Source organism: Coregonus clupeaformis, chromosome 11 (assembly GCF_020615455.1).
Source record: "Coregonus clupeaformis isolate EN_2021a chromosome 11, ASM2061545v1, whole genome shotgun sequence".
Taxonomy (NCBI): Eukaryota; Metazoa; Chordata; class Actinopteri; order Salmoniformes; family Salmonidae; genus Coregonus; species Coregonus clupeaformis.
The window spans coordinates 35,864,534-35,890,019 of NC_059202.1; the positions used below are offsets into that span (position 1 = coordinate 35,864,534).

At 43.8% G+C, this 25,486-nt stretch overlaps 2 protein-coding genes across 3 annotated transcripts; both read left to right on the forward strand.

Moving 5' to 3' along the window:
* Window positions 1–40: 40 nt before the first annotated feature.
* LOC123491971 (pyroglutamyl-peptidase 1-like) lies at window positions 41–7,871 on the forward strand. The gene is made up of 5 exons (XM_045223530.1): window positions 41–194; window positions 2,864–2,916; window positions 5,866–5,982; window positions 6,105–6,337; window positions 6,912–7,871. The coding sequence occupies exons 1-5, from the start codon at window positions 161–163 to the stop codon at window positions 7,102–7,104; spliced, it is 630 nt and encodes a 209-aa protein (XP_045079465.1). The 5' UTR covers window positions 41–160; the 3' UTR covers window positions 7,105–7,871.
* A 1,718-nt stretch (window positions 7,872–9,589) lies between these two features.
* Window positions 9,590–25,477, forward strand: LOC123491973 (regulator of nonsense transcripts 1). Of its 2 annotated transcripts, none has more exons than XM_045223533.1 (24): window positions 9,590–9,972; window positions 10,623–10,762; window positions 11,018–11,107; window positions 11,200–11,367; window positions 14,131–14,311; window positions 14,527–14,688; window positions 15,017–15,104; window positions 15,321–15,419; window positions 15,976–16,099; window positions 16,370–16,529; window positions 16,791–16,909; window positions 17,122–17,286; window positions 17,620–17,734; window positions 17,919–18,062; window positions 18,372–18,585; window positions 19,053–19,170; window positions 19,300–19,456; window positions 19,699–19,841; window positions 20,451–20,625; window positions 20,877–20,958; window positions 21,188–21,349; window positions 21,626–21,852; window positions 22,255–22,377; window positions 22,523–25,477. In XM_045223533.1, the coding sequence occupies exons 1-23, from the start codon at window positions 9,802–9,804 to the stop codon at window positions 22,372–22,374; spliced, it is 3,324 nt and encodes a 1,107-aa protein (XP_045079468.1). In that variant the 5' UTR covers window positions 9,590–9,801; the 3' UTR covers window positions 22,375–22,377; window positions 22,523–25,477. The 2 variants fall into 2 exon arrangements, with proteins under 2 accessions (XP_045079468.1, XP_045079469.1); XM_045223534.1 differs by having other exon boundaries at window positions 15,991–16,099.
* Window positions 25,478–25,486: the final 9 nt, after the last annotated feature.

Genomic DNA, 25,486 nt, shown 5'->3' on the forward strand with positions numbered 1-25,486 from the left:
CAAAAAGTGTACCATACGTCAATACGTCAGACTGAGCGACCAAAATGAGACGCGAAAAGCAGCTCGAGAAACAGATGACTGCTGTGGAAGGACAGCATAGCTGCGTTCCTTGTTAAATTTAGAATAACAATCGAAAACATTCTCTACAGCTACAAAGAATATGGACAATAGTAAGCGGAATGTAGTTGTAACAGGTTAGTGGGTTTTCCTCAACTGTACGTAGTTTCTAGTTTGTCTTTTCAGTCAAGCTCGACAAATTAATAAAGTGTTTATTGTATTCCAATATAAAAACAGGCCTATGAATAACTGAACATGAACATACTAGACATCATTGCATAATTGGACGATTGCATAATGTTAGGAACGTGTCAAGGTATGGCCTGTTTGTAGCAGAATAATATGAAAGTTGTAATATTTCAGACCTCCAGACATGCACTAATGAGGCTATTTGGCACATTTTGTATGTCTTCCTTGTGTTTTACAAAATCTAATTCTAGTTTCAAGAAGCATTTGCTTAACACAACGTAGCAATTTTAAACAGCATTTTCAAACTTTGAAACTAGTAAAGCTTTTATAGTCATAGTTATTCTGTCTCCCAGACACAAAGGCCAGTTGAAGACGGGATAGCTGGATAAAATATATGTAGATTGCCTGGGAACAGAGGGCCTCACAAAAGAGAGTTGGCCAGCAGCTGCCGAAAACCTCGCTCGCTCCTTTTCAACTCCCTGTCAGACAGACAGATCCCTTGGTCTCCAAGGGAACAACATACCAGCCCATTAAACCCACAAGGATTCAGAGTGATGTATCAACGTTACTGCAGCCACAATCACACATACGCTCAGTTGTGGAAAAAGTACCCAATTGTCATACTTGAGTAAAAGTATAGATACCTTAATAGAAAGTTACTCAAGTAAAAGTGAAAGTCAGCCAGTAAAATACTACTTGAGTAAAAGTCTAAAAGTATTTGGTTTTAAATATACTTAAGTGTCAAAAGTAAATGTCATTGCTAAAATATACTTAAGTATCAAAAGTAAAAGTATAAATCATTTAAAATTCCTTATATTAAGCAAAGCAGATGGCACCATTATCTTGTTTTTAATTTACGGATAGCCAGGGGCACACTACAACACTCTGACATTATTTACAAAAGATGCATTTGTGTTTAGTGAGGCAGTAGGGATGACCAAGTGTTCTCTGGCAAAGTGTGTGAATTTGACCATTTTCCTGTCCTGCTAAGCATTCAAAATGTAACAAGTACTTTTGGTTGTCAGGGAAATGTATGGAGTAAAAAGTACAATATTTTCTATAGGAATGTAGTGAAGTAAAAGTAAAAGTTGTCCAAAATGTAAATAGTAAAGTAAAGTACAGATACCCCAAAAAACGACTTAAGTAGTACTTTAAAGTATTTTTACTTAAGTACTTTACACCACTGCATACACTATATATACAAAAGTATGTGGACACCCCTTCAAATTAGTGGATTTGGCTATTTCAGTCACACCTGTTGCTGACAGGTGTATAAAATCGAGCACACAACTATGCAATCTCCATAGACAAACATTGGCTGTAGAATGAAGAGCTCAGTGACTTTCAACGTGACACCGTCATGGGATGCCACCTTTCCAACAAGTCAGTTCGTCAAGTTTCTGCCCTGCTAGAGCTGCCCCGGTCAACTGTAAGTGCTGTTATTGTGAAGTGGAAACGTCGAGGAGCAACAACGGCTCAGCCGTGATGTGGTAGGCCAGACAAGCTCACAGAACGGGACCACCGAGTGCTGAAGCGCATAGTGCGTAAAAATTGTCTGTCCTCAGTTGCAACACTCACTACAGAGTTCCAAACTGCCTCTGGAAGCAACGTCAGCACAATAACTGTTCGTCGGGAGCTTCATGAAATGCAAAGCGTCGGCTGGAGTGGTTTAAAACTCGCCACCATTGAACTCTGGAGCAGTGGAAACGCGTTCTCTGGAGTGATCAATCACGCTTCATCATCTGGCAGTCGACGGACTAATCTGGGTTTGGCGGATGCCAGGTGAACGCTACCTGCCCCAATGCATAGTGCCAACTATAAAGTTTGATGGAGGAGGAAGTCTGGGGCTGTTATTCATGGTTTGGGCTAGGCCCCTTAGTTCCAGTGAAGGGAAGTCTTAACGCTACATTACACAATGACATTCTAGACGATTCTGTGCTTCCAACTTTGTGGCAACAGTTTGGGGAAGGCCCTTTCCTGTTTCAGCATGACAATGTCCTCGTGCACAAAGTGAGGTCCATATAGAAATGGTTTGTATGGATGAACTTGATTGGCCTGCACAGAGCCCTAACCTCAACCCCATCGAACACCTTAGGGATGATTTGGAACGCAGACTGCGAGCCAGGCCTAATCGCCCAACATCAGTGCCCGACCTCACTAATGCTCTTGTGGCTGAATGGAAGCAAGTCCCCGCAGCAATTTTCCAACATCTAGTGGAAAGCATTCCCAGAAGAGTGGAGGCTGTTATAGCAGCAAGGGGGGGACCAACTTCATATTCATGCCCATGATTTTGGAATGAGATGTTTGACGAGCAGGTGTCCACATACTTTTGGTCATGTAGTGTATAAACACATTATAAAGCTAGCTTTTTATGGGATTTAGCTTTTTTTTGTGTGGCTATTCTAGTATAGGTTCTTAGGAGAGTTTTTATTTCCCTTCAAGCAAATGTATTGCCAAGCAAACCTGGCAAATGTGTTTATAAAATGTGTATAATACAGATGTAGACCTTTAAGTAAGCAACAATCTCAAGTTAATTGAACTTTGAGAGACGCCAACCTGACATTGCTCACAAAAATCTGCCAACAGACCTTTTTTTAAATGCTGCCATATTTTGCAGGGTTTGAGCCATTTGGAACGCATACCATTAATGCCAGTTGGGTAGCAGTCCAGGTATGTATATATTGCATATTTTACATAGGCTATATTTCATGGATTAATTATGTCTTCTGCCTAAAAACAGTCTTTATAACTATAAGGATTCGTTTATTTCCCTGACAATAACACAAAACTGCCTACATTGTTCATGCCTGTTTGGTAGAACACATTTGTTGTCATGGGATGACAAGTACATCTCACTGTCACGATCGTCTAATGAGGGAGACCAAGGCGCAGCGTTGCGAGTGAACATATTCTATTTATTTAAATGATCACACGAACCAAAACAAATAAACAACGAATGCGTGACGTCTATGGTACAACACGAACACACATGAACAAAATCCCACAACCCGAAAGAAAAACAGACAGATTAAATATGGCTCCCAATCAGAGACAACCAGCCGACAGCTGACACTCGTTGCCTCTGATTGGGAGTCACACCGGCAAACATAGAAAATAGACAACCTAGAACACCCACCAAAGAAACAGAAAACATAGAATGAACACACCCTGGCTCAACATAATGAGTCCCCGAGCCAGGGTGTGACAGTACCCCCCCCTAAAGGCGCGGACTGCGACCGCGCCTAAATACGAGCAAAAACAGGGGAGGGCTGGGTGGGCATTCCTCCTCGGCGGCGGCTCCGGCTCCGGGCTTGATCCCCACTTCCTCTCCAACCCCCCAAAGTACCCCTGGTCCTGTCTAGCCCCGCTGGCCGGAGCCGGACTGACGACACGCGCCCCTGGCTTGGTGCGTGGAACAGGAACGGACCGGACCGGGCTGACGATACACACCCCTGGCTTGGTGCGTGGAGCAGGAATGGACCGGAATGGGCTGGCGACGCGCACCACCGACTTGGTGCGGAGAGCAGGAACGAGCCGGACAGGGCTGACGAGACGCACCACAGACTTGGTGCGGGGAGCAGGAACAGGCCGGACCGGGCTGGCGACGCGCACCACAGGTTTGGTGCGGGGAGAAGGAACAGGCCGGGCCGGGCTGGCGACGCGCACCACAGACTTGGTGCGGAGAGCAGGAACGAGCCGGGCCGGGCTGGCGACGCGCACCACAGACTTGGTGCGGAGAGCAGGAACGGACCGGACAGGGCTGACGAAACGCACCACAGACTTGGTGCGGGGAGCAGGAACAGGCCGAACCGGGCTGGCGACGCGCACCACAGGTTTGGTGCGGGGAGCAGGAACAGGCCGGGCCGGGCTGACGACACGCACCACAGGCTCGATGCGGGAAGCAGGAACAGGCCGGGCCGGGCTGACGACACGCACCACAGGCTCGATGCGAGGAACAGGAACAGGCCGGACCGTACTGGGGACACACACCACTGGCCCTACGCAGGGATCAGGAACGGGCCGGACCGGACTGGTAACACACCCCAGTACCTCTCGCCGTGCCTCCACACTTTCCCTCTCCTCTGTGACCAGTGGCCCCCCTTAACCTGGCGGCCTCCTCTTCACACCCGCTGGACCGCCTCCATCGCGGCCTCCTGCTGCCCCGTCGTCCACGTCGTGAGCCCCCCCCTAAAAAATTTCTGGGGTTCTCTCCTCCCCGTGGACCAGGCCTCCCTAGCTCTCGCCAGACTCTCGATCCATTGCTTCATAGACCAGCCTCTCTCCTCTTCACTTAGCGTGGCCCAGCCGAAACTCCTACTCCCCTGATCCCAGGTCCTTCCTCTCTCCTCTTCACGCTGCTTGGTCCAGTTTAGGTGGGATTTTCTGTCACGATCGTCTAATGAGGGAGACCAAGGCGCAGCGTTGCGAGTGAACATATTCTATTTATTTAAATGATCACACGAACCAAAACAAATAAACAACGAATGCGTGACGTCTATGGTACAACACGAACACACACGAACAAAATCCCACAACCCGAAAGAAAAACAGACAGATTAAATATGGCTCCCAATCAGAGACAACCAGCCGACAGCTGACACTCGTTGCCTCTGATTGGGAGTCACACCGGCAAACATAGAAAATAGACAACCTAGAACACCCACCAAAGAAACAGAAAACATAGAATGAACACACCCTGGCTCAACATAATGAGTCCCCGAGCCAGGGTGTGACACTCACTCAGCAAATTTCTTGCTACATATTCGTAGCCATATGTTAGCCATATAACATGAGAGAAGCATTATAGGGCCGAAGTGGTGGTGTGGGATTGTATTGGGATATTGGATGGGGACAATGGTTTTCAGGGTGTCTAGACGTACTTGATAAAGATATTAAAAGCAAACAAAGGGCTGCTTTGTGGCTGTGGTCAAACAAACCTCTTTTCAATACTTATGGGGCCTGGCGGCCGTGGCCAGTTGTCATGTAGCGGATTATGGAGCCGGCTGTGAACGTCACACCTAGCGTTAAAATTAAAAGTGTTCTCTTCTCCAGATTCCAGATATTTCCATATTTTCCTATGTGGTGGATATTATAAAATAAAGATTTGCTGGAGTCCAAGTCAAACTAAGATTATTTATTTCTGAGCTCAGAGGGAACAACAGAGTTACACAGCTCGGTGTAGACAGTCTGAATTCCGAAGCATTGGGTAATAAGCACATATCTTTATAGTTTCCTGTTCTTGGGCGGGACTTTCAGTTCTCCTTTTATCTATACAAGGACACAGGAGCAAGATGGTTTGCAACACAGGATGATATTCCCAAGAACAGGCGATTATAATAGGACAGTTTCACACAGTTTCACAAGGTTAGTCACGTACTCAGTTAGGTGGACACATACAATTAAAATGTCCCATTACACTTATTTGTCCATTCCCAATTTGTATGTTTATGATATCATCCAATCATATTTCTGTTGTGTTCATTTTTAAATGAACTGAATAGACAAAATAAAGATGAAGTCTATTTATTTGAAAGGCAATGAGTTTCGAAATAATGTGAAGACATTTATATGATCTTTTATGAATATGAATCACCTGTCTACTCTTCTCTTTGTTATAAGGAACTGAAAAAGCTGGGCTTGGGAAAGGACGTAGACTTGCATGTGCATGAGGTGCCTGTCGAGTACCAGGCGGTCCAGAGTTTGGTTCCATCACTATGGAAGCAGTATCATCCCCAGGTAAGAAAGCAACAAATGGTCTATCCTATCTCCTTTCCTGCTGGTAAATTATTCAAGATTCAAATGATATGCATCATATTTGAATTAGTTTGTTTTGTGTCCTTCTCTGCATGGGGAATCAGTTAGTGGTCCATGTTGGTGTCTCAGGTATGGCCACCACCGTTACCTTGGAGAAATGTGGCCGTAACCATGGCTACAAGGGTCTGGACAACAGCCGCTTCTGTCCCCATTCTCATTGTTGCATTGAGGGGGGTCCTGACTGCATTGACTCTGTTATTGACATGGAATCGGTCTGCAAGAGAGTGACAGCCTCTGGCCTAGGTGTAGCAGTGTCCGTCTCAAAAGATGCTGGCAGGTAAACATCCTCCTCCTGTGTGCTTTTGTGTTTGCAACATTGATTTTGTTAGCAATGTGCATGCATACACCTGTAGTTCAAAGAATGTTGTAGGTCTATGTTTTCCCAACTCTTACTGTAGAAGCACTGCTTCTCGTTTTTTCCACCAGAATTTCTGGGAACCCATTTCCCCCCCCAAGAATTTATTGCGACCCCACCCCAAATCGAATGACACAACCTTAAAATCTTAAAAAGAAACCAATAAATACATTTACTCAATAAAATAAAAACATTCTGATTATCTTTCTCAAAAAGATTTGTATATAGTCCTGTACTCTTGATTTTTTTGTTCCCCAAAAAAACACAAATAAATGTTTTATTTTATTTACATTTTGGCTACCCCACTGCAGTTCCCCGGACCCTGACTTTGAATACTGCTGGCTTAGAGGGTGTCTCAGGAAGAGTTGGGATATGCAAAAAACACATTTTCAATTCACACATGCACAATTGTACATGTGTGAAATAGGACAAATATAAGCACCCACCAAAGTATTATTATTAGAACCATTATCTTAATTCCTGTCTTTCCTGACAGGTACCTCTGTGACTTCACCTACTACACCTCTCTGTACCTAAGCCATGGGCGCTCAGCGTTCATCCACGTGCCTCCCATAGCAAAGCCTTATAGTGGAGAGGATTTGGGTAGAGCCCTTCAAGCCATCGTACAAGAGATGCTGGACATGCTGGACCAAGCCAAAGAGAAGATCCACTGCCAGCACGTGCACTAACTGAGCTGCGAAAGCCAACTGCCTTTACCCCCTTACACACAGGAGATATTATGCACTTAAACCACAAATAACGGTTTTATTTTATTACCTCTTACCTCTTCTGGTGCAAATTAGAAAATGGCAACGAAACAGACACTTCCAGTTGACTTATTTCACAGAAATGTTTTCACCTTCTTCATTGATGTTGCCTCAAGCTCTTGACCTGGCCCAACAGGTTTTTTTTTAATTTTTTTTATCTTAGTGGTTATGGATAGAAGTGAGGTGAGTAAAGCTGATCCAGGTTTAGTGTTTAGGTGTAACTTGAGCTTTCTCCACATCCTGTCTACATAGCAAGAGGACCCATTGCCTCCATGTTCTGGGGAATTGAACTGGAATTACTGGAATTGACAGAAGTGAGCCACCTGCTTGTGTTAAGAGTGCTACTCTTTTTGAATCTGTTGGTTTCATGGTTTTGGCTCTTTATCCATACTTACACTGTAATCTCAGAAACAGTGTATGGAAAAGCCCTTTTCTACATCAACTCACTGTACCAGATCCACATTATTTATTGGTGTCTTTCCTTTTTCCTTTTAGTTATTTTAAGGGGAATTTCTGCCTTTGGTTGTTAATCATCATCTTAAAAGAGTTGTTTTTCTTACCCGCTTTTTCATTGAAGTCTTAGGCATCCACTTGTTGGTGCTACTTAAGTCATGCTGTAGCTCAGTTGGTAGAGCATGGCGCTTGCAACGCCAGGGTTGTGGGTTTGATTCCCACAGGGGACCAGTATGAAAAAAATATGTATGCACTCACTAACTGTAAGTCGCTCTGGATAAGAGCGTCTTCTAAATGACCGTAAATGTAAAAATGTAAACGATAGTACTTCCTGGATTTGATGTAAATTATGAAATGGTGCTTTCATAAGGCGTTTAGCTGAAACATTTTCTGTAAAGCATACTTAAAAAAAAAAAATAAGTGAACTACACATTGTGTTTGCATATTTCCCCCGTTCGTTATCTGAAAATTTTTGTTTCAGTAGTTTTTTGTATAAAAAAATAAGAATAAATATTTCAGATAGTTTCTCTTACTTGAAAATGGAAAATTTTGCTGTTTTACATTGAGGACTTGTTTCTTGAGTCTTTTTTCTTAATAAGAAGTTGTAATTTTGCCTTCTTTTACTAAGGTATCAGGGAATGGGTTGGTTCTATCTAATTTTTTTGTCTGTTGGCCCAATTTTGACTGGTAGCTGATTGGCAATGTTTGACAGATACAGTATTTGTTCAATGAATTTCATCAGATCAGTATGCTTATCCCAGCCAAGGATTTCTATTTGATGAAGTGGGCAGGTAAGTTTCAAGTTTTTATTGGCACTTGCACTAGTACAGTGAAATGCCTTTCACTGTACTAGTGCACCGGAGGTAGGCAGCCAGGTGAGAATTGGACCCTGTACTTGCATTAACTATTATTATTATTTTATTTTTTACCCCCTTTTTCTCCCCAATTTTGTGATTTCCAATAGGTAGTTACAGTCTTATCCCGTCGCTGCAACTCCCGTACGGACTCCGGAGAGGTGAAGGTTGAGAGCCATGCGTCCTCCGAAACACGACCCTGCCAAGCCGCACTGCTTCTTGACACACTGCTCGCTTAACCCGGAAGCCAGCCGCACTGCTTCTTGACACACTGCTCGCTTAACCCGGAAGCCAGCCGCACCAATGTGTCGGAGGAAACGCCGTAAAACTGACCAAAATACTTTAAGATCCTCTTCTGACCTGTGCCTTGTTGTGTTATGGAAAGGGACACAGAATTACCACTAGGTTACTATTTAGAAATTAGCGTACTACATAAATCGATCTCAGTATGTCCAACACTTATCCCAGCCTATCAGTGGAGGCTGCTAAGGGGAGGAAGGCTCACAATAATGGCCGAAACGGAGTATTGTGGCTGGAATGGAGTGAATGGAATGGTATCAAACACGTGTTTGATACCATTCCATTAACTCCATTCCAGCCATTATTATGAGCCGTCCTCCCCTCAGCAGCCTCCACTGCAGCCTATACATTCTCTGCTGTCTCAATGTGTACTTCTATTGTTCTTGGATGTATATCATATTTTATTATGGCATCTAGATTTATATCAAATTCCTTTGTGTTTTCCCAGATTGCTATTTGGCATTGAGCTGAACAATGGTTTTGAGACAGAAAGAAACATTGTGAAAAGGATTACCCTCATTCACATTTCAATAAATGAAGGAAAATAATGTTGGTTTCCTGTGTGCCTCTCTCTTTGAGAATAACCAACACAATACTTTTCAGACGTGTGTGTTCATTCTGTTCCAATCATAATAACATTCATAGTAAACTCTTCTAGGTGATAACAACTGATTTTATTTAACAATTTAAAAAGTAGATGTTTGTCATCAATATCAATCAATCAATAGATCCATCCGCCTTCCTTTGCATTTGTGTAAACGTCAATATTTCGTGCTCTACGCACTTACGTTGTGCGGCGCTAGGAAGTTCGTCACTGTTTGGAGTTCAGGCGCGTCTCGAGCTGTGTTTTCTGTTTAATTTCAGGTGCGGTTCGAATTTTGTTTAGGTTCAAATCAGACTCGAAGCAGAAACGGTGATCGCAACTATACCCTTTGATAAACATATCACCGAGGGTCTTGATCATATTCATCACTGCACCGGAGTCCGTTTAGTCAGCGCAACTTGTGTCGAGATGAGTGTGGAGGCGTACGGGCCGAGTTCTCAAACGCTCACCTTCCTGGACACGGAGGAAGCGGAACTACTTGGGGCTGATACCCAGGGCTCGGAGTACGAGTTTACCGATTTTACTCTACCCAGCCAGACGCAAACTCAAGGCCAAACCCAGAGTCAGCTGGACAATCAGGTTTGTATTCTTGATGTGAAGCTAGCCAAACTTTCCCGCCATCAATTCCTACAACTGCTAACGCGCTAGTTAGCTAACGTTACTGTTAGCCATCTAGCTACTAGCCATGTTTGCTCACTGGCTAACTAGCTAACTCGTGTTTGCCAACATACACTGGTAAATTGTCAACTATGACTATGTAGAATCACTGCTGGCTTACTAGTATTACAAAATGAGCTATAACGAGCTAACATTAACAGTATTAGTTAGTGTTAGCTATCTAACCACCTTGTTATCCAACGCATAGATAGCCACCCCCATTGACTTCATCCTCTCTCCAAAATGAGAGGCCAAAAACATGTTGTGCTAAATGTTGGTCAGGCTAAAATTGTTAACTAGTTTGTTATCCAACAACAACAGTACCAATGAATGTGTGGATAACAAGGTTGTGCAGTAATTAATTCCTAGTCTCCCTCAAGTGATTGACTGGTTAACATACAAATTCGTCTACAAATAAAAAGTTAGGTTATGTTGTTTCACCCACCTTATGTACCTTCAAAGTTGTGTTTATTGTAGTGGCAAAGGAAATATCTCTCTACCTAGTGCCATAGCAATGCATCCATGTTTTTGGCCTAGTTGCAGTCCTAATTGTAACCATGCTCCATCTGTAGGTGAATGGTCCTGATGAAGGGCTTCACAATGGAGGTGTCGATGATGTGGCCAAGGCGAGCCAACTCCTCGCTGAGTTGAACTTCGAGGAGGATGAAGAGGACACCTATTACACCAAAGACCTCCCACTGCATGCCTGCAGGTAGGAGAGCGAGCCAAACACTTGATTACTCATTTGTATGATTGTCCCACAGTATCGGTTGAATTGTTAGCAGAACATATCGTCAAACACTTTTAAAAAATATTTAGAGTTTGCTAATAAGTTAACATATTGACTTTCTGTAATATAAAAGCTTTTTAACTCTGTTATTGCTTTCTGTGCGCTGCACCCAATTATGAGTAAATATGTATGACCTAGAAGTCATAGAAGGGCCTGTTGCTATGTTTATTTTTTCAGTTACTGTGGCATCCATGATCCTGCATGTGTGGTGTTCTGCAACACAAGCAAGAAGTGGTTCTGCAATGGACGTGGCAATACATCTGGCAGGTATGCAACACGCCAGTGTCTCATCCACTAAAAATATGTATTCATAACATGCATGTGCAAATAAGTTGATAGTCTCCCATGCTCTTATTCAGCCACATAGTGAACCACTTGGTGAGAGCAAAATGCAAAGAGGTGACTCTGCACAAAGACGGGCCGCTGGGCGAGACGGTGCTGGAGTGCTACAACTGTGGCTGTCGCAACGTCTTCCTCCTGGGCTTCATCCCCGCCAAGGCCGACTCAGTGGTGGTGCTGCTGTGCAGGTGTGTATAATGGGATGGAAAATGGTGGCTAACACTGAGTGTGGTGTTGATTCTGCATGTGTGATTACCATAGATTTGACAGAATCTGTTGCCATAGATACCGTGATGTAAACGTAAGTATAGTTGAAGTCGGAAGTTTACATACACTTAGGTTGGAGTCATTAAAACTTGTTTTTCAACCACTCCACAAATTTATTGTTAACAAACTATAGTTTTGGCAAGTTGGTTAGGACATCTACTTTGTGTATGACACAGAATTTTTCCAACAATTGTTTACAGACAGATTATTTCACTTATAATTCACTGTATCACAATTCCAGTGCGTCAGAAGTTTACATACGCTAAATTGACTGTGCCTTTAAACAGCTTGGAATATTCCAGAAAATGATGTCATGGCTTTAGAAGCTTCTTATAGGCTAATTGACATCATTTGAGTCAATTGGAGGTGTACCCGTGGATGTATTTCAAGGGCTACCTTCAAACTCAGTGCCTCTGCTTGACATCATGGGAAAATCAAAAGAAATCAGCCAAGACCTCCACAAGTCTGGTTCATCCTTGGGAGAAATTTCCAAACGCCTGAAGGTACCACGTTCATCTGTAAGAACAATAGTACGCAAGTATAAACACCATGGGACCACGCAGCCGTCATACCGCTCAGGAAGGAGACGCGTTCTGTCTCCTAGAGATGAATGTACTTTGGTGCCAAAAGTGCAAATCAATCCCAGAACAACAGCAAAGGACCTTGTGAAGATGCTGGAGGAAACAGGTACAAAAGTATCTATATCCACAGTTAAACGAGTCCTATATCGACATAACCTGAAAGGCCGCTCAGCAAGGAAGAAGCCACGGCTCCAAAACCGTCATAAAAAAGCCAGACTACGGTTTGCAACTGCACATGGGGACAAAGATCGTACTTTTTGGAGAAATGTCCTCTGGTCTGATTAAACAGAAATAGAACTGTTTGGCCATAATGACCATCGTTATGTTTGGAGGAAAAAGGGGGACGCTTGCAAGCCGAAGAACACCATCCCAACCGTGAAGCACGGGGGTGGCAGCATCATGCTGTGGGGGTGCTTTGCTGCAGGAGGGACTGGTGCACTTCACAAAATAGATGGCATCATGAGGAAGGAAAATTATGTGGATATATTGAAGCAACATCTCAAGACATCAGTCAGGAAGTTAAAGCTTGGTCGCAAATGGGTCTTCCAAATCATTCTCTCTACTATTTTTCTGACATTTCACATTCTTAAAATAAAGTGGTGATCCTAACTGACCTAAAACAGGGAATTGTTACTAGGATTAAATGTCAGGAATTGTGAAAAACGGAGTTTAAATGTATTTGGCTAAGGTGTATGTAAACTTCCGACTTCAACTGTATGTCATATTATGGCAAGAGAGCAACACAACCATCTGTCGATGAACAGACTTTCGAAAACGCAAATATACACTATCGTTCAAAAGTTTGGGGTCACTTAGAAATTTCCTTGTTTTTGAAAGAAAAGCAAAAAATAATGTCCATTAAAATAACATCAAATTGATCAGAAATACAAGGTAGACATTGTTCATGTTGTAAATGGCTATTGTAGCTGGAAATGGCTGATTTTTAATGGAATATCTACATAGGCGTACAGAAGCCCGTTATCAGCAACCATCAGTCCTGTGTTCCAATGGCACGTTGTGTTTGCTAATCCAAGTTTATCATTTTAAAAGGCTAATTGATCATTAGAAAACCCTTTTGCAATTATGTTAGCACAGCTGGAAACTGTTGTGCTGATTTAAAGAAGCATTAAAACTGGCCTTCTTGAGACTAGTTGAGTATCTGGAGCGTCAGAAATTGTGGGTTCGATTACGGAATCAAAATGGTCAGAAACAAATAACTTTCTTCTGAAACTCGTCAGTCTATTCTTGTTCTGAGAAATGAAGGCTATTCCATATCTCAGACTGGCCAATAAAAGATTAAGATGGGCAGTCTGAGATACAGCTTTTTCTTTGCAACTCTGCCTAGAAGGTCAGCATCCTGGAGTCGCCTCTTCACTGTTGAGATGGGTGTTTTGCGGGTACTATTTAATGAAGCTGCCAGTTGAGGACCTGTGAGGCGTCTGTTTCTCAAACTAGACACTAATGTATTTGTCCTCTTGCTCAGTTGTGCACCGGGGCCTCCCACTCCTCTTTCTATTCTGGTTAGAGCCCGTTTGCGCTGTTCTGTGAAGGGAGTAGTACACAGCGTTGTACGAGATCTTCAGTTTCTTGGCAATTTCTCGCATGGAATAGCCTTCATTTCTCAGAACAAGAATAAACTGACGAGTTTCAGAAGAAAGTTATTTGTTTCTGGCCATTTTGAGCCTGTAATCGAACCCACAATTGCTGATGCTCCAGATACTCAACTAGTCTCAAGAAGGCCAGTTTTATTGCTTCTTTAATCAGCACAACAGTTTTCAGCTCTGCTAACATAATTGCAAAAGGGTTTGCTAATGATCAATTAGCCTTTTAAAATGATAAACTTGGATTAGCAAACACAACGTGCCATTGGAACACAGGACTGATGGTTGCTGATAATGGGCCTCTGTACGCCTATGTAGATATTCCATTAAAAATCAGCCGTTTCCAGCTGCAATAGCCATTTACAACATTAACAATGTCTACACTGTATTTCTGATCAATTTGATGTTATTTTAATGGACAATTTTAATGGAAATTTCTAAGTGACCCCAAACTTTTGAACGGTAGTGTATATTGACTGTATCCGTATGTTTGTGCTGCTAGGCAGCCATGTGCCAGTCAGAGCAGCCTGAAGGACATCAACTGGGACAGCTCCCAGTGGCAGCCGCTGATCCAGGACCGCTGCTTCCTGTCCTGGCTGGTTAAGATCCCCTCGGAGCAGGAGCAGCTCCGGGCCCGCCAGATCACCGCCCAGCAGATCAACAAGCTGGAGGAGCTCTGGAAGGTACTGGGCTTGCTCTACCTATCCAGAGCCATGTAGTAGATATAGCTTAACCTCAGAAATAATCATGAAACACCACAGCATCTGACATACTGGGCGGGGGGCAACCAAACTAGGCAGGGGAAGGCCCCACCAATCAGTAGCTGGAGGAGGAAGCAGTCAGTGTTACCATATATGGACATGAATGAAAGCATGACCTGTGCATCCTCTCGTCTCAGGACAATCCCACGGCCACTCTGGAGGACCTGGAGAAGCCCGGTGTAGACGAGGAGCCACAGCATGTGCTGCTGCGCTACGAGGATGCCTACCAGTACCAGAACATCTTCGGCCCCCTCGTCAAGCTGGAGGCCGACTACGACAAAAAGCTTAAAGAGTCCCAGGTACAGGCTCCACATCCCCTTTAGATCATTCATAAACATAAGGGCAGTCACAAATGCGTCTACTGTGCAACTGCCTACTGTAACGTACACATATTCTATGCAGTAGGTCTTGTGTGAGGTGAAATCATAATGGTGGAAACCTTGCTGTAACCCTGACAAATGTATAAAATCTGTGAAAATGTTCAGGGAAGGATGCATGTACAAAGAAAAATACATTGTACTTGAACATAGCAGGGTGGCTGAGTTTTCTTTTTATGTAGCTAATGACAGTATGACTAATGTTTTTTCTTATTAATTGTTTCCTTTGTTCTCATCTGTAACTCCACAGACCCAAGATAATATAACGGTCAGGTGGGACCTGGGGCTAAATAAAAAGCGGATTGCCTATTTCTCCTTACCCAAGACGGATTCAGGTGGTAATTATTTCAATTGACTTTTCTGTCTACCAGTGGTTCTGTTGTGCATAGAGAACCGTTGCCTCCCATACCTGCATCCCCGGTGGTGTGTGTGTTCGTTTTGTGCTGGCCGTTTTGTGTACGGTATTGTATTTTGTCCGCCTCCTTGGGACCATTATTCATATATTTCTGGATATATTGTTTGAGCAGAGTGTTTCTAACTGGTGGTTTGCACAGACATGCGACTGATGCAGGGAGATGAGATATGTCTGCGCTACAAAGGAGAGCTGGCCCCACTCTGGAAGGGCATCGGCCATGTCATCAAAGTCCCAGACAGTATCCTTTAACTAAAAGATCATTCTGAAGAAAAACACATTTTCTTCAGTGGTTGCTCATCCCTACCTATTGATCACCTACTCAAAGTGGTCCCTTTTTTAGCAAATAGGATCCACCTCGCCATCTTTCCTTTTCCATGATGGGGTCAGGGGAAAAAGTCGTTTTGCGTCTCAACTCGTCAGCCAATCTGAACAATCTCAATGTCTCAAATGCAGACTAGTTTTTTGGTCGCCAATGCAAAATGTGGGGTAAGCATTCTAATGATGCTAGCCACGTTATTGGGTTGTAATGTTTAAGGCCTTGCATAAATAAATCATATTTTATTGGGAGATAACTCTTTAACTCTATCTCCTTACTCTAGTCTACCGTAGCACTCCCTTCTGAGAGGCCCATCCAGGAGTTATCACCCCTCTAGTATGCTAGTGTAGGGAAAATCCACAGTTTTGTAGACCTTTCATCCCTACTATTAGCCCCGGTAAAGTGGAGAGAACAAACACATATTTTTCTTTCAAACATTCCACAAGGAAAGGCTATTTTGCTGTACTTATTTCCTTAGCACCCTTTGTGAAAGACTATGGAGATGAGATTGCTATAGAATTGCGCAGCAGTGTCGGAGCTCCTGTAGAAATACCCCACAACTTCCAGGTGGATTTCGTGTGGAAGTCCACTTCCTTTGACAGGTACGACAAGCAAATCAGAATATTTAATCAGTTCTACTTTGGTTTTTGATGCTCTGGTGTTCTTAAGTGACTTGTTTTCCAGAGAGTACTGATTGTGCAGCTAGAGCTGTATTTCACACAAATGATCACTAACATAAATCCTGTTGTGTGTTTATATATCATAGAATTGAATGAATAAGACATGATATGAAGGTACTAGCTTGTATTATCATTGTTAACCACATCACTCTTTATCGCCACTATAACCCATTTGTCTCCACTGGGTTTCAGAATGCAGAGTGCCCTGAAGACCTTTGCTGTGGACGAGACGTCCGTGTCGGGTTACATCTACCACAAGCTGCTGGGCCACGAGGTGGAGGATGTCATCATCAAGTGTCAGTTGCCCAAACGCTTCACTGCCCAGGGCCTGCCCGACCTCAACCACTCTCAGGTCTGACCCCCACTCCAAAACACCTCACTGACTTGACCCCACCTGTGCGTGGGGCCTGAAACTTTTGCCTTTCTAACCATTCGTTTTAGTGAATTAATGATTAGAAAAGGAAGACATGTCCTCCTTTTAATGGGAAACTTGATAGTAATGCGGTCTTATAATCATGAGGATCTTCATTTGGAGTTAAATGTTAATTCCATGTGCTTGTCTTTATGCGCAGCGTTGATAAGTGTTTTGGCTTTGATTTGTGTGTTAAAATAGGTGTATGCTGTGAAGACTGTGCTGCAGAGACCCCTCAGTCTTATCCAAGGCCCCCCTGGCACTGGGAAAACGGTCACCTCTGCCACCATAGTGTACCACCTCGCCAGGCAGGGCAATGGGTAAGACAGTTCACACTCAGAATCTCACATCCTCATTATGTATTTTGTCAAAAGCAAGTCATTTAGCGGAAGCTCTTATCCAGAGCAACTTAAAGAAAGGTAGGCTATGTACAAGAAGGCTAAACATCAAAAGCAAACTATGAAAGTATGCTATAGCATCTGCTCATTGTCATTGCATTCTGCATTCATCCGTTGTGTGTTTGGTTCTGCAGGCCCGTGCTGGTGTGTGCTCCCAGTAACATCGCAGTGGACCAGCTGACTGAGAAGATCCACATGTCGGGTCTGAAGGTGGTCAGGCTGTGTGCTAAGAGCAGAGAGGCCATCGACTCCCCTGTCTCCTTCCTGGCCCTGCACAACCAGATCCGCAACATGGACAGGTGGGGCATGCTGGGAAATGAAGTCCTTTTTTTCTTTTATTTTGCACCGTCTCAACTTGAATTGTACTGCCATAGTGGTGCTGTCATAATCACTCATGTTAATACCTTTAGCAATGTGTTAGCCTTGTTTTAAATATCAAAGAATGAAGAAAGGGAAAGGATGCATTTGTTAACTGCTTCAATAGAACCATTGAATAGTTCTGCCAGATTTGCTTATGCTTAGTTTTCTGTCCTTGCCAAGTGTTACTTTTTTATAGAATAACTATAATGATGTGTGTTGCTCAACCTGCTGTGTCTGCTCTGTGTCTGCTCTATGTCTGCTGTGACCCCCAGTATGCCAGAGCTACAGAAGCTGCAGCAGCTGAAGGATGAGACCGGGGAGCTGTCGTCCGCTGATGAGAAGCGCTACCGGGCCCTAAAGCGCACCGCTGAGAGAGAGCTGCTCATGGTGAGAAGAGGACACTTTTAACACTAACACTTTTGTCGCCCAATAAGTTACAACAGTCTTATGAGAACAGTACGGCAAGTCCTGTGAAGTAGAATGTTTTCTTGACCTAGTGACGATGATATGGGTTCCCCATTCCTCTAATTTCAAACCAACTCATAACCTGTTTACCACTGTCCCTCGTTAGAACGCGGATGTGATCTGCTGTACTTGTGTGGGGGCAGGAGACCCCCGTCTGGCCAAGATGCAGTTCCGCTCCATCCTCATCGATGAGAGCACCCAGGCCACCGAGCCAGAGTGCATGGTACCCGTGGTCCTGGGTGCCAAGCAGGTACACACCATGCACACACACACACACGCACACAAAACAACAACAATTTATGCTTAAAATTGGTTCAATCCCAATGATCTTTGCATGGACATGTTTTGACAAAAAATTGTCAATGGTTGAACTCGGTCAATTTTATGTCACCTACTAAGTCCAGACTAAAACAATTTTTTTTAGCCAAAGAAATGGACAATGTTTTTTTAAGACTGTAGCAGACAATGTAAACGCACAGTGTGGATTTCACTACAGAGAGAGAGAGAGGCTAAACATTTCTGGTTAACTGTCATTTAATCGTTAACTCCCCCTCCACAGCTAATTCTGGTAGGAGACCACTGCCAGCTTGGCCCAGTAGTGATGTGTAAGAAGGCAGCCAAAGCAGGCCTGTCCCAGTCTTTGTTTGAGCGTCTGGTGGTGCTGGGCATCAGGCCCATCCGTCTGCAGGTGCAGTACCGCATGCACCCGGCCCTCAGCGCCTTCCCCTCCAACATCTTCTACGAGGGCTCCCTGCAGAATGGAGTCACCGCTGGTGAGTTAGAAATTTTTACCAGGCTTCTTGGTCATATTATAGCTTTTGAATTGGTCATGTGTACAACAATAATTAACTTATTATTGGCAATGTACTGGTGCCTAGTGCCTACTAACATTTCCCCACAAAATATACAGAATAGCAACTAGAAAAGGTGAAGTTTATGTAGAAACCATGTTTGTTTGCAATCTAGAAGTAGCAGTGTATGAATTCAAGTAGTGTTTCAGATCCCAAGGGGTTTGTGTTCATACACTGAGTGTCAAACATTTACTCTACTGCGGAAGTTTAAAATTAGGCCACTCTGAAATCTTCTGTAACTCTACTCTAACTTTAAGCGTATTGCTTTTGGGCACATATTTGCCGTTGAATAAAATGGCCAATTTAGGTTTGTTCACAATCTCACTGGCTTATTGAAGACCAAGTCCCATACTAACCATGTTGACAATGTGTTTCTTTTCCCTGGGCAGCTGACCGCATCAAGAAAGGCTTTGACTTCCAGTGGCCACAGCCAGACAAGCCCATGTTCTTCTACGTGACTCAAGGCCAGGAGGAAATCGCTAGCTCTGGAACATCCTACCTGAACAGGTATGGCTCACAGTCCAGTCAAGGTTCATCTCAAAGTATCAACAGCATTGATTGCTATTTTGGAATGCAACTAGCGTGTCTTTATTTCGTTTGTTTGGAACTATTTGAAACACTGTCCCCTCTCCCCAGAACTGAGGCAGCTAATGTGGAGAAAATCACCACCAGGCTGCTGAAGGCTGGAGCCAAGCCTGACCAGATAGGCATCATCACCCCCTACGAGGGCCAGAGGTCCTACCTGGTGCAGTACATGCAGTTTAGCGGCTCCCTCCACACCAAGCTCTACCAGGTACATCCGTATAGCTGAACTTACACTAAAAAATAAATATAAAGACAATTTGATTTTTGTTGTTGTAGTCTTCTCAAGAACATGATTTGTCATATTGATTTGCTTTATTCTTGTTCTGCAGATGGTAGCAGATTTATAAAATCTTAAATGAATATTGCGTTACTACTAATATGTCCAAACCTGTTGCATTTGACCAATGCATGCATTACAAAACTATTCTATCCTGTTTTCTCTGCTGTCAGGAGGTTGAGATCGCCAGCGTGGACGCGTTCCAGGGCAGGGAGAAGGACTTCATCATCCTGTCATGCGTCCGAGCCAACGAGCACCAGGGCATCGGCTTCCTCAACGACCCGCGCCGTCTCAACGTGGCCCTCACCAGAGCCAAGTAAGCATCTGGACCATTAGTCTTCATTCTCACCACAGCTTCTATGGAAGGACTGTTCCAGTCCAGCTGGAAATCTTCATAGTGGTTCATCAGGAATAAGTGATGTGTAAATCTGTGGACCACAGAGCTGTGGTCCTCTGTAGCTCAGCTGGTAGAGCACGGCGCTTGTAACGCCAAGGTAGTGGGTTCGATCCCCGGGACCACCCATACACAAAAATGTATGCACGCATGACTGTAAGTCGCTTTGGATAAAAGCGTCTGCTAAATGGCATATTATTAAATCATTTTATTTCATGTTTGACTCAATTTGACCCCGTGACCCCCCCAACCCCCCTTCTTCGATGGGTATAGTGGCTCGGCCTGCAAGGTTGTTTCCCTCAGAAATATTAGTGACTACCACTGATTTAGACTCATTCATTCTCATTTTTACCCTTCCCGTCAGTGTGAATGTATACAATGCAAATGCATCGTCAGACTTCAAGAGAATCACTGTCCACTTCTGTTCTTGTCACCAAAGTAGAAATGCCTGCAACACCTAATGGTGAATTCTATGATTGCCTTTAATCTGCTATCTCCCACTGACCAGTATTGTGTAACGTATGTTTTCAGGTATGGGGTGATCATCGTGGGTAACCCCAAGGCCCTGTCCAAGCAGCCTCTGTGGAACCACCTGCTCAACTACTACAAGGAGCAGAAGGTTCTGGTAGAGGGACCCCTCAACAACCTGAGAGAGAGCTTGATGCAGTTCAGCAAGCCCCGCAAGCTGGTCAACGCCATTAACCCTGTGAGTTATCTCACACACACACACACTCTACATGTTGTATGTGTGGGAGTGTACAGTTGGCACATGTTTTCGGTGTGGTTATTGAGCCCATGGAGATTCTAGTCCCTTCATATAAATGTGTTATTTAGTAACGCTTTTAACACTTGTTACACTTTGAACTCCGTAACACTTTTGTTGGCCAATATGTTACGACAACAGAACAGCAGCTCCTCAGCGTTTTCGTGGGTATTGAACCCATGTTTGTGTTCCAGGGAGCCCGGTTCATGAGCACTGCCATGTATGACGCCCGCGAGGCCCTCATCCCTGGGTCTGCCTATGATCGCAGCAACGCAGGTCAGTGGAAAAGTACCCGTTTTATTATGTGGTCATTTGTTCTGTACCTCCTTCATGCTCTCACAGACGCCATAATGGGACAGATACAATGAAGAGTCATATCATTCTCTGTGGTGGCACCAGAATTTATTGTATTGCATTGCTACATGGAACAAATACATTCTCCAGCGATGTGAGCGCTCACACATGCATGACTACTGTGGCATGTTTCCTGTCTTTCTTTCTACAGGGCGTCCATCCAACATGTACTTCCAAACCCACGACCAGATCGGCATGATTGGGGCCGGGCCAGCCCACATGGCGGCCATGAACATGCCTATTCCTTTCAACTTGGTGATACCTCCCATGCCTCCGCCAGGCTACCTGGCCCAGGCCAACGGCCCTGCTGCAGGTGAGCAGGAAGCAAACGGCCACTATTCATTAGTTGTGCATATATTGACTGGTGGAATATTTATTTGGCCCTGTGAAGTTGGACAGTATCCAAATAACCAGAAGTCATAACTTTCCAAGTCTCAGTATTCTACTTGGACCTCGGAGTTACTCGCCAGTGTATGGGGCTTTGGAGATGTTCTTATACCCCTACTATTTCTCCTCTGCAATGCATGTTCACTGTTTGTTACTCTGTTTGATAAGTGAGCTGACGTTAGTCTCTCTCTCTGCCACCCAGGTCGTGGTGGGGCGCTGAAGGGCAAAGCGGGGCGTGGCGGGCGCCAGAGGACCCGCGGCATGGGGAACCACGGTGGCAGTGGGCAAAGCAACGGGCCAAACAGCCAGGCCAGCCAGGACGTGTCTTCCCAGCCCTTCTCCCAGGGGCCACTCACCCAGGGCTACATCACCATGAGCCAGCCCTCCCAGATGAGCCAGCCTGGCCTCTCCCAGCCTGAACTGTCCCAGGTAACAATACTGGCTTAAACTCCACTCTCTACTACCTTAGCTATACCAAGTCAGACTCTGGCCTCGTACTCCTATGCCCAATCCCAAATCGTCCCCACAATGCAATTATGGAGATCTAAGAGGATTAGATGGGTATAAATAAAAAATTTAATAGCTTCACCTTGCCCATTGGTTAGATGTAATGTTTGTCATATTGCTTACTCCTCGCCATATTGCTTACACCAAGCAAGAAGCCAGTATGGTAATAATAAAGTAAGCAATATGGTAATAGCACCACCACTGGTTGGCTGGGTGGAGGTTCATATTGCTGACATCATATGCTCCTCTCAGGGAAATGTTGGAAGAATTAGTGTGTTGTTTTATCTTGTATGTTATTGGGGGTTTCTCCTTCTGTTTTAACAGGACAGTTATCTAGGTGATGAGTTCAAGTCCCAGATCGACGTGGCTCTATCGCAGGACTCGACTTACCAGGGTGAACGTGCATACCAACATGGGGGGGTGACTGGACTGTCACAGTACTAAAGTGTAAGATAACTATTCCCATTCCCACCGTACTAGAGTGGAATCAAGAACTGTTAATGATTTGTCCTCTACTGCACAGTCTACAATGTACTTCAGAAAATTGTTGGTGGAAGCCATTTTGAATATCCTTCTCGTTTCCTTTTCTCAGGTTGTTGGAAGAGGAGCTAGGCTTGAGCTGAGCTTAGTTCATCAGCATTTTAATCTGGGTAATAATAAAAAAAAATGGATACCTGTTTTCCTCTGCTACAACTGAAGCACCACCGTGTGAAATCAACGGGAGAGAGAAACCAACAAATCACGAGAGAGAAAGAAAGCGATAGAAAGAAAGAAAGAACGGACGGCCAGGAAGAGGGAACGAGAGGGAGTGAAGGACCACTGCCGAAGACGAGAGGAAGGCGACGGCAGGCGGTCGAGCTGTCGTGAGGAAGACGAAACGAGAACGAAGAAACGATACGAGGCACAACTCCCAATGAAAGATGTCCTACCCACCCCCCTCTCAGCCCCTTCCCCACCTTCCCTTCAAACCTCACGCCTCTGTCTGAGGGAATGACCAGTTGTCCAGAGGACCTCTCTCTTTGAGCAGCGAACAGGGAAAGACAAGTTCTCAAGCAACTTGGCTGGGGGAGCGCATTCTGCTAACTCTCAAAAGCAGATAACAAGAAAGTGGGGGGGTACGGAACGCTTCAATCCAGCAACATAGGAAACCCTCACCTCAAAGTTGATCGGTTTTCACACCCGTTTGATACCCAGACTCATTTGATTAGATTGATGCGGAGGAAGACTGGCGGTGTCGATGCCGACTCTTAGACCTGAAATCTCATCAAATGACCGCAAGAGGAACATTCTCCAGGAGGAACAGTGGACACTTCACGTCGTCGTTCAACTTTGAGTTGAAAAGGTTTCTGCACTAAAGTCTGATATTAAAGAACTTTTAATTGAAATGCCTTTGATTGCCTTGGGAACCATTGGCTTTTTCAACAGGTCTTTTCAGAAATAGGTGGTTAACTAGAAGTCTGGGGGAGTTGAGTGGCATGGGGATTTCAGAGGAAAGTTTCTCAAGATGTGAGCTCTGGATCCGAGAGCTCCGTAATCCTATATCACAATGACCAGCATTGAAAAATATTAACTCAATGTTATATGAAGTTGCAGCAAAGGCCTTTTTGATCTTTTGAAAGTGGGGGTGACGTGAGATGTCGCCCACTAGGGTACTGGGCGGATCATTTTCAATGTTTTAAACGCTTTATATGCTTAGATTGGCAGCGGCTTTGAAGTAATGCTTTACTCTGGGGAATTCCTTGTGGATGTAAGATCTGTCTGCATGAAACAAATTCCCATGCAAAGTGAAGACGGCTATTAATGGAAACTGATTTCCACTATAGTCAACACACAGTTTTGTGTCACTATTGAAGTTGCAAGAGGTAGGTGGCTAGGTGTGTGAAATAAAGAACAGGTAAGGTATAGACAAGGTAGAAGGATAAGGCTTGTGAACTCCTTGAATGGATACAAATCCTTTGAATCTGGTTATTTTATTTAGTATGGAGTGAATTGGGGTTCAAATTTGAATGTGATTCTTCCCCTGTGAAACGCAGTCGTCCATAAGAATGTTAGCTGCATGACTAGAATTAAGTTGTCAAATCCGAAGTATTTGAAACCATTTCACACCAGTTACACACAATCAGTAAAATGACGACTGGTACTGATTTCATAGGTGACGAAAATGATTTATCACATGAAAAGAATGAGTACATCCGAATCAGTGCCCATAACTACTTGTGATTATTTGCAGGTATAAAGCAGCACAAAATGTGAATGTAGGTCAAAGCATAGTTGACACTATGAAGTGAAAGCAACCTAAGCCAGCATATACCAATTTATTAGAAAGAATCAGTGAACATGGCGAGTATGCTGTGACCTTAAAAGCACAGCGCAATACTGGTTTCTGAAAGGACGAACTGATGCAATCCACCTTCTCTTAGGAGGTAGCCTAGCGGTTAAGAACGTTGGGCCAGTAACCGTAAGGTTGCTGGTTCGAATCCCCGAGCTGACTAGGTGAAAAATCTGTCTATGTGCCCTTAAGCAAGGATCTTAACCCTAATTGCTCCTGTAAGTCGCTCTGGTGGTAAAATGAGTTGCCACCAAACCAGGCCGATAGAAGGGCTTTCCTTTTGTAACTTCGATTTTATGTTAGTTTACATGTTTGGCTTCCCTGTAGTTTGCCCATTGTTGCTGTTTACTCCAGATTCCTATGGCTCCAAACCCTCCATTCTTTCTCCTATGTGAATTCTAATGTAATCTATCAGCCCCCTAGCATTTCCTTTTTTGCCCGATTTGCTTGTGCACCATAAAAAGTAGTTATCTGATGACAGTGGTGAAATAATTGTTTTATTTTATTCAAGTTTTAAATCAATCCTTAAAGGGAAAATCCACAAACTATATTTGGGTATTTCTTTCATTAGTCCACTGTTGATACAGTCGCAAAATGTTTTGCTTGTCAGCAGTCAAGTTTTCAAGATATTGGACTTAAAAATCAGTGTCACCGGGCACATTATGATGATGACATGCAAAACATTTTTTGACTGTATCAAGTGGACTAATAAAATAGTTTTTGTGGATTTTCCCTTTAAGTAAACTGTCCATGGGACTTTTGTATTTAGGAATCCTTGCCTATTTGAGGAATCCTCGTCTATCAATTTTTAGGAATGTTGTTTGGATGCTTAGCACCAAATTGAGAATGTATTCATTTTAGCTCACAACCTGCTTTGTCCTCCCGATGTCCATTCATTTTTGTTTATCGCTTGACTTTGAGTTTGTCAATCCCAAAACATTGTATGACAATCATGCTGTCAAATAGCTAGTTGTGGTTGAAACATGCTTAGAAAGTCGTTTGATCTACATTATCCATTGATTTCTGACATTCATGAAGAACTGACTTTTTTAGGACATTTTAGTATGGTAATCTCTGCCTTCCTTCCCAGCATTTGAAAATCTGTGCACTTCATGGATTTACAGGAACAAGTGTTTCTTATTTGCAGTGAAGATTAAAGACATTTCGCCTTATGATTCTTGTAAAACTGAAACATCAATAAAGTTTGCTTCTGTCAAAGGTTTTGAT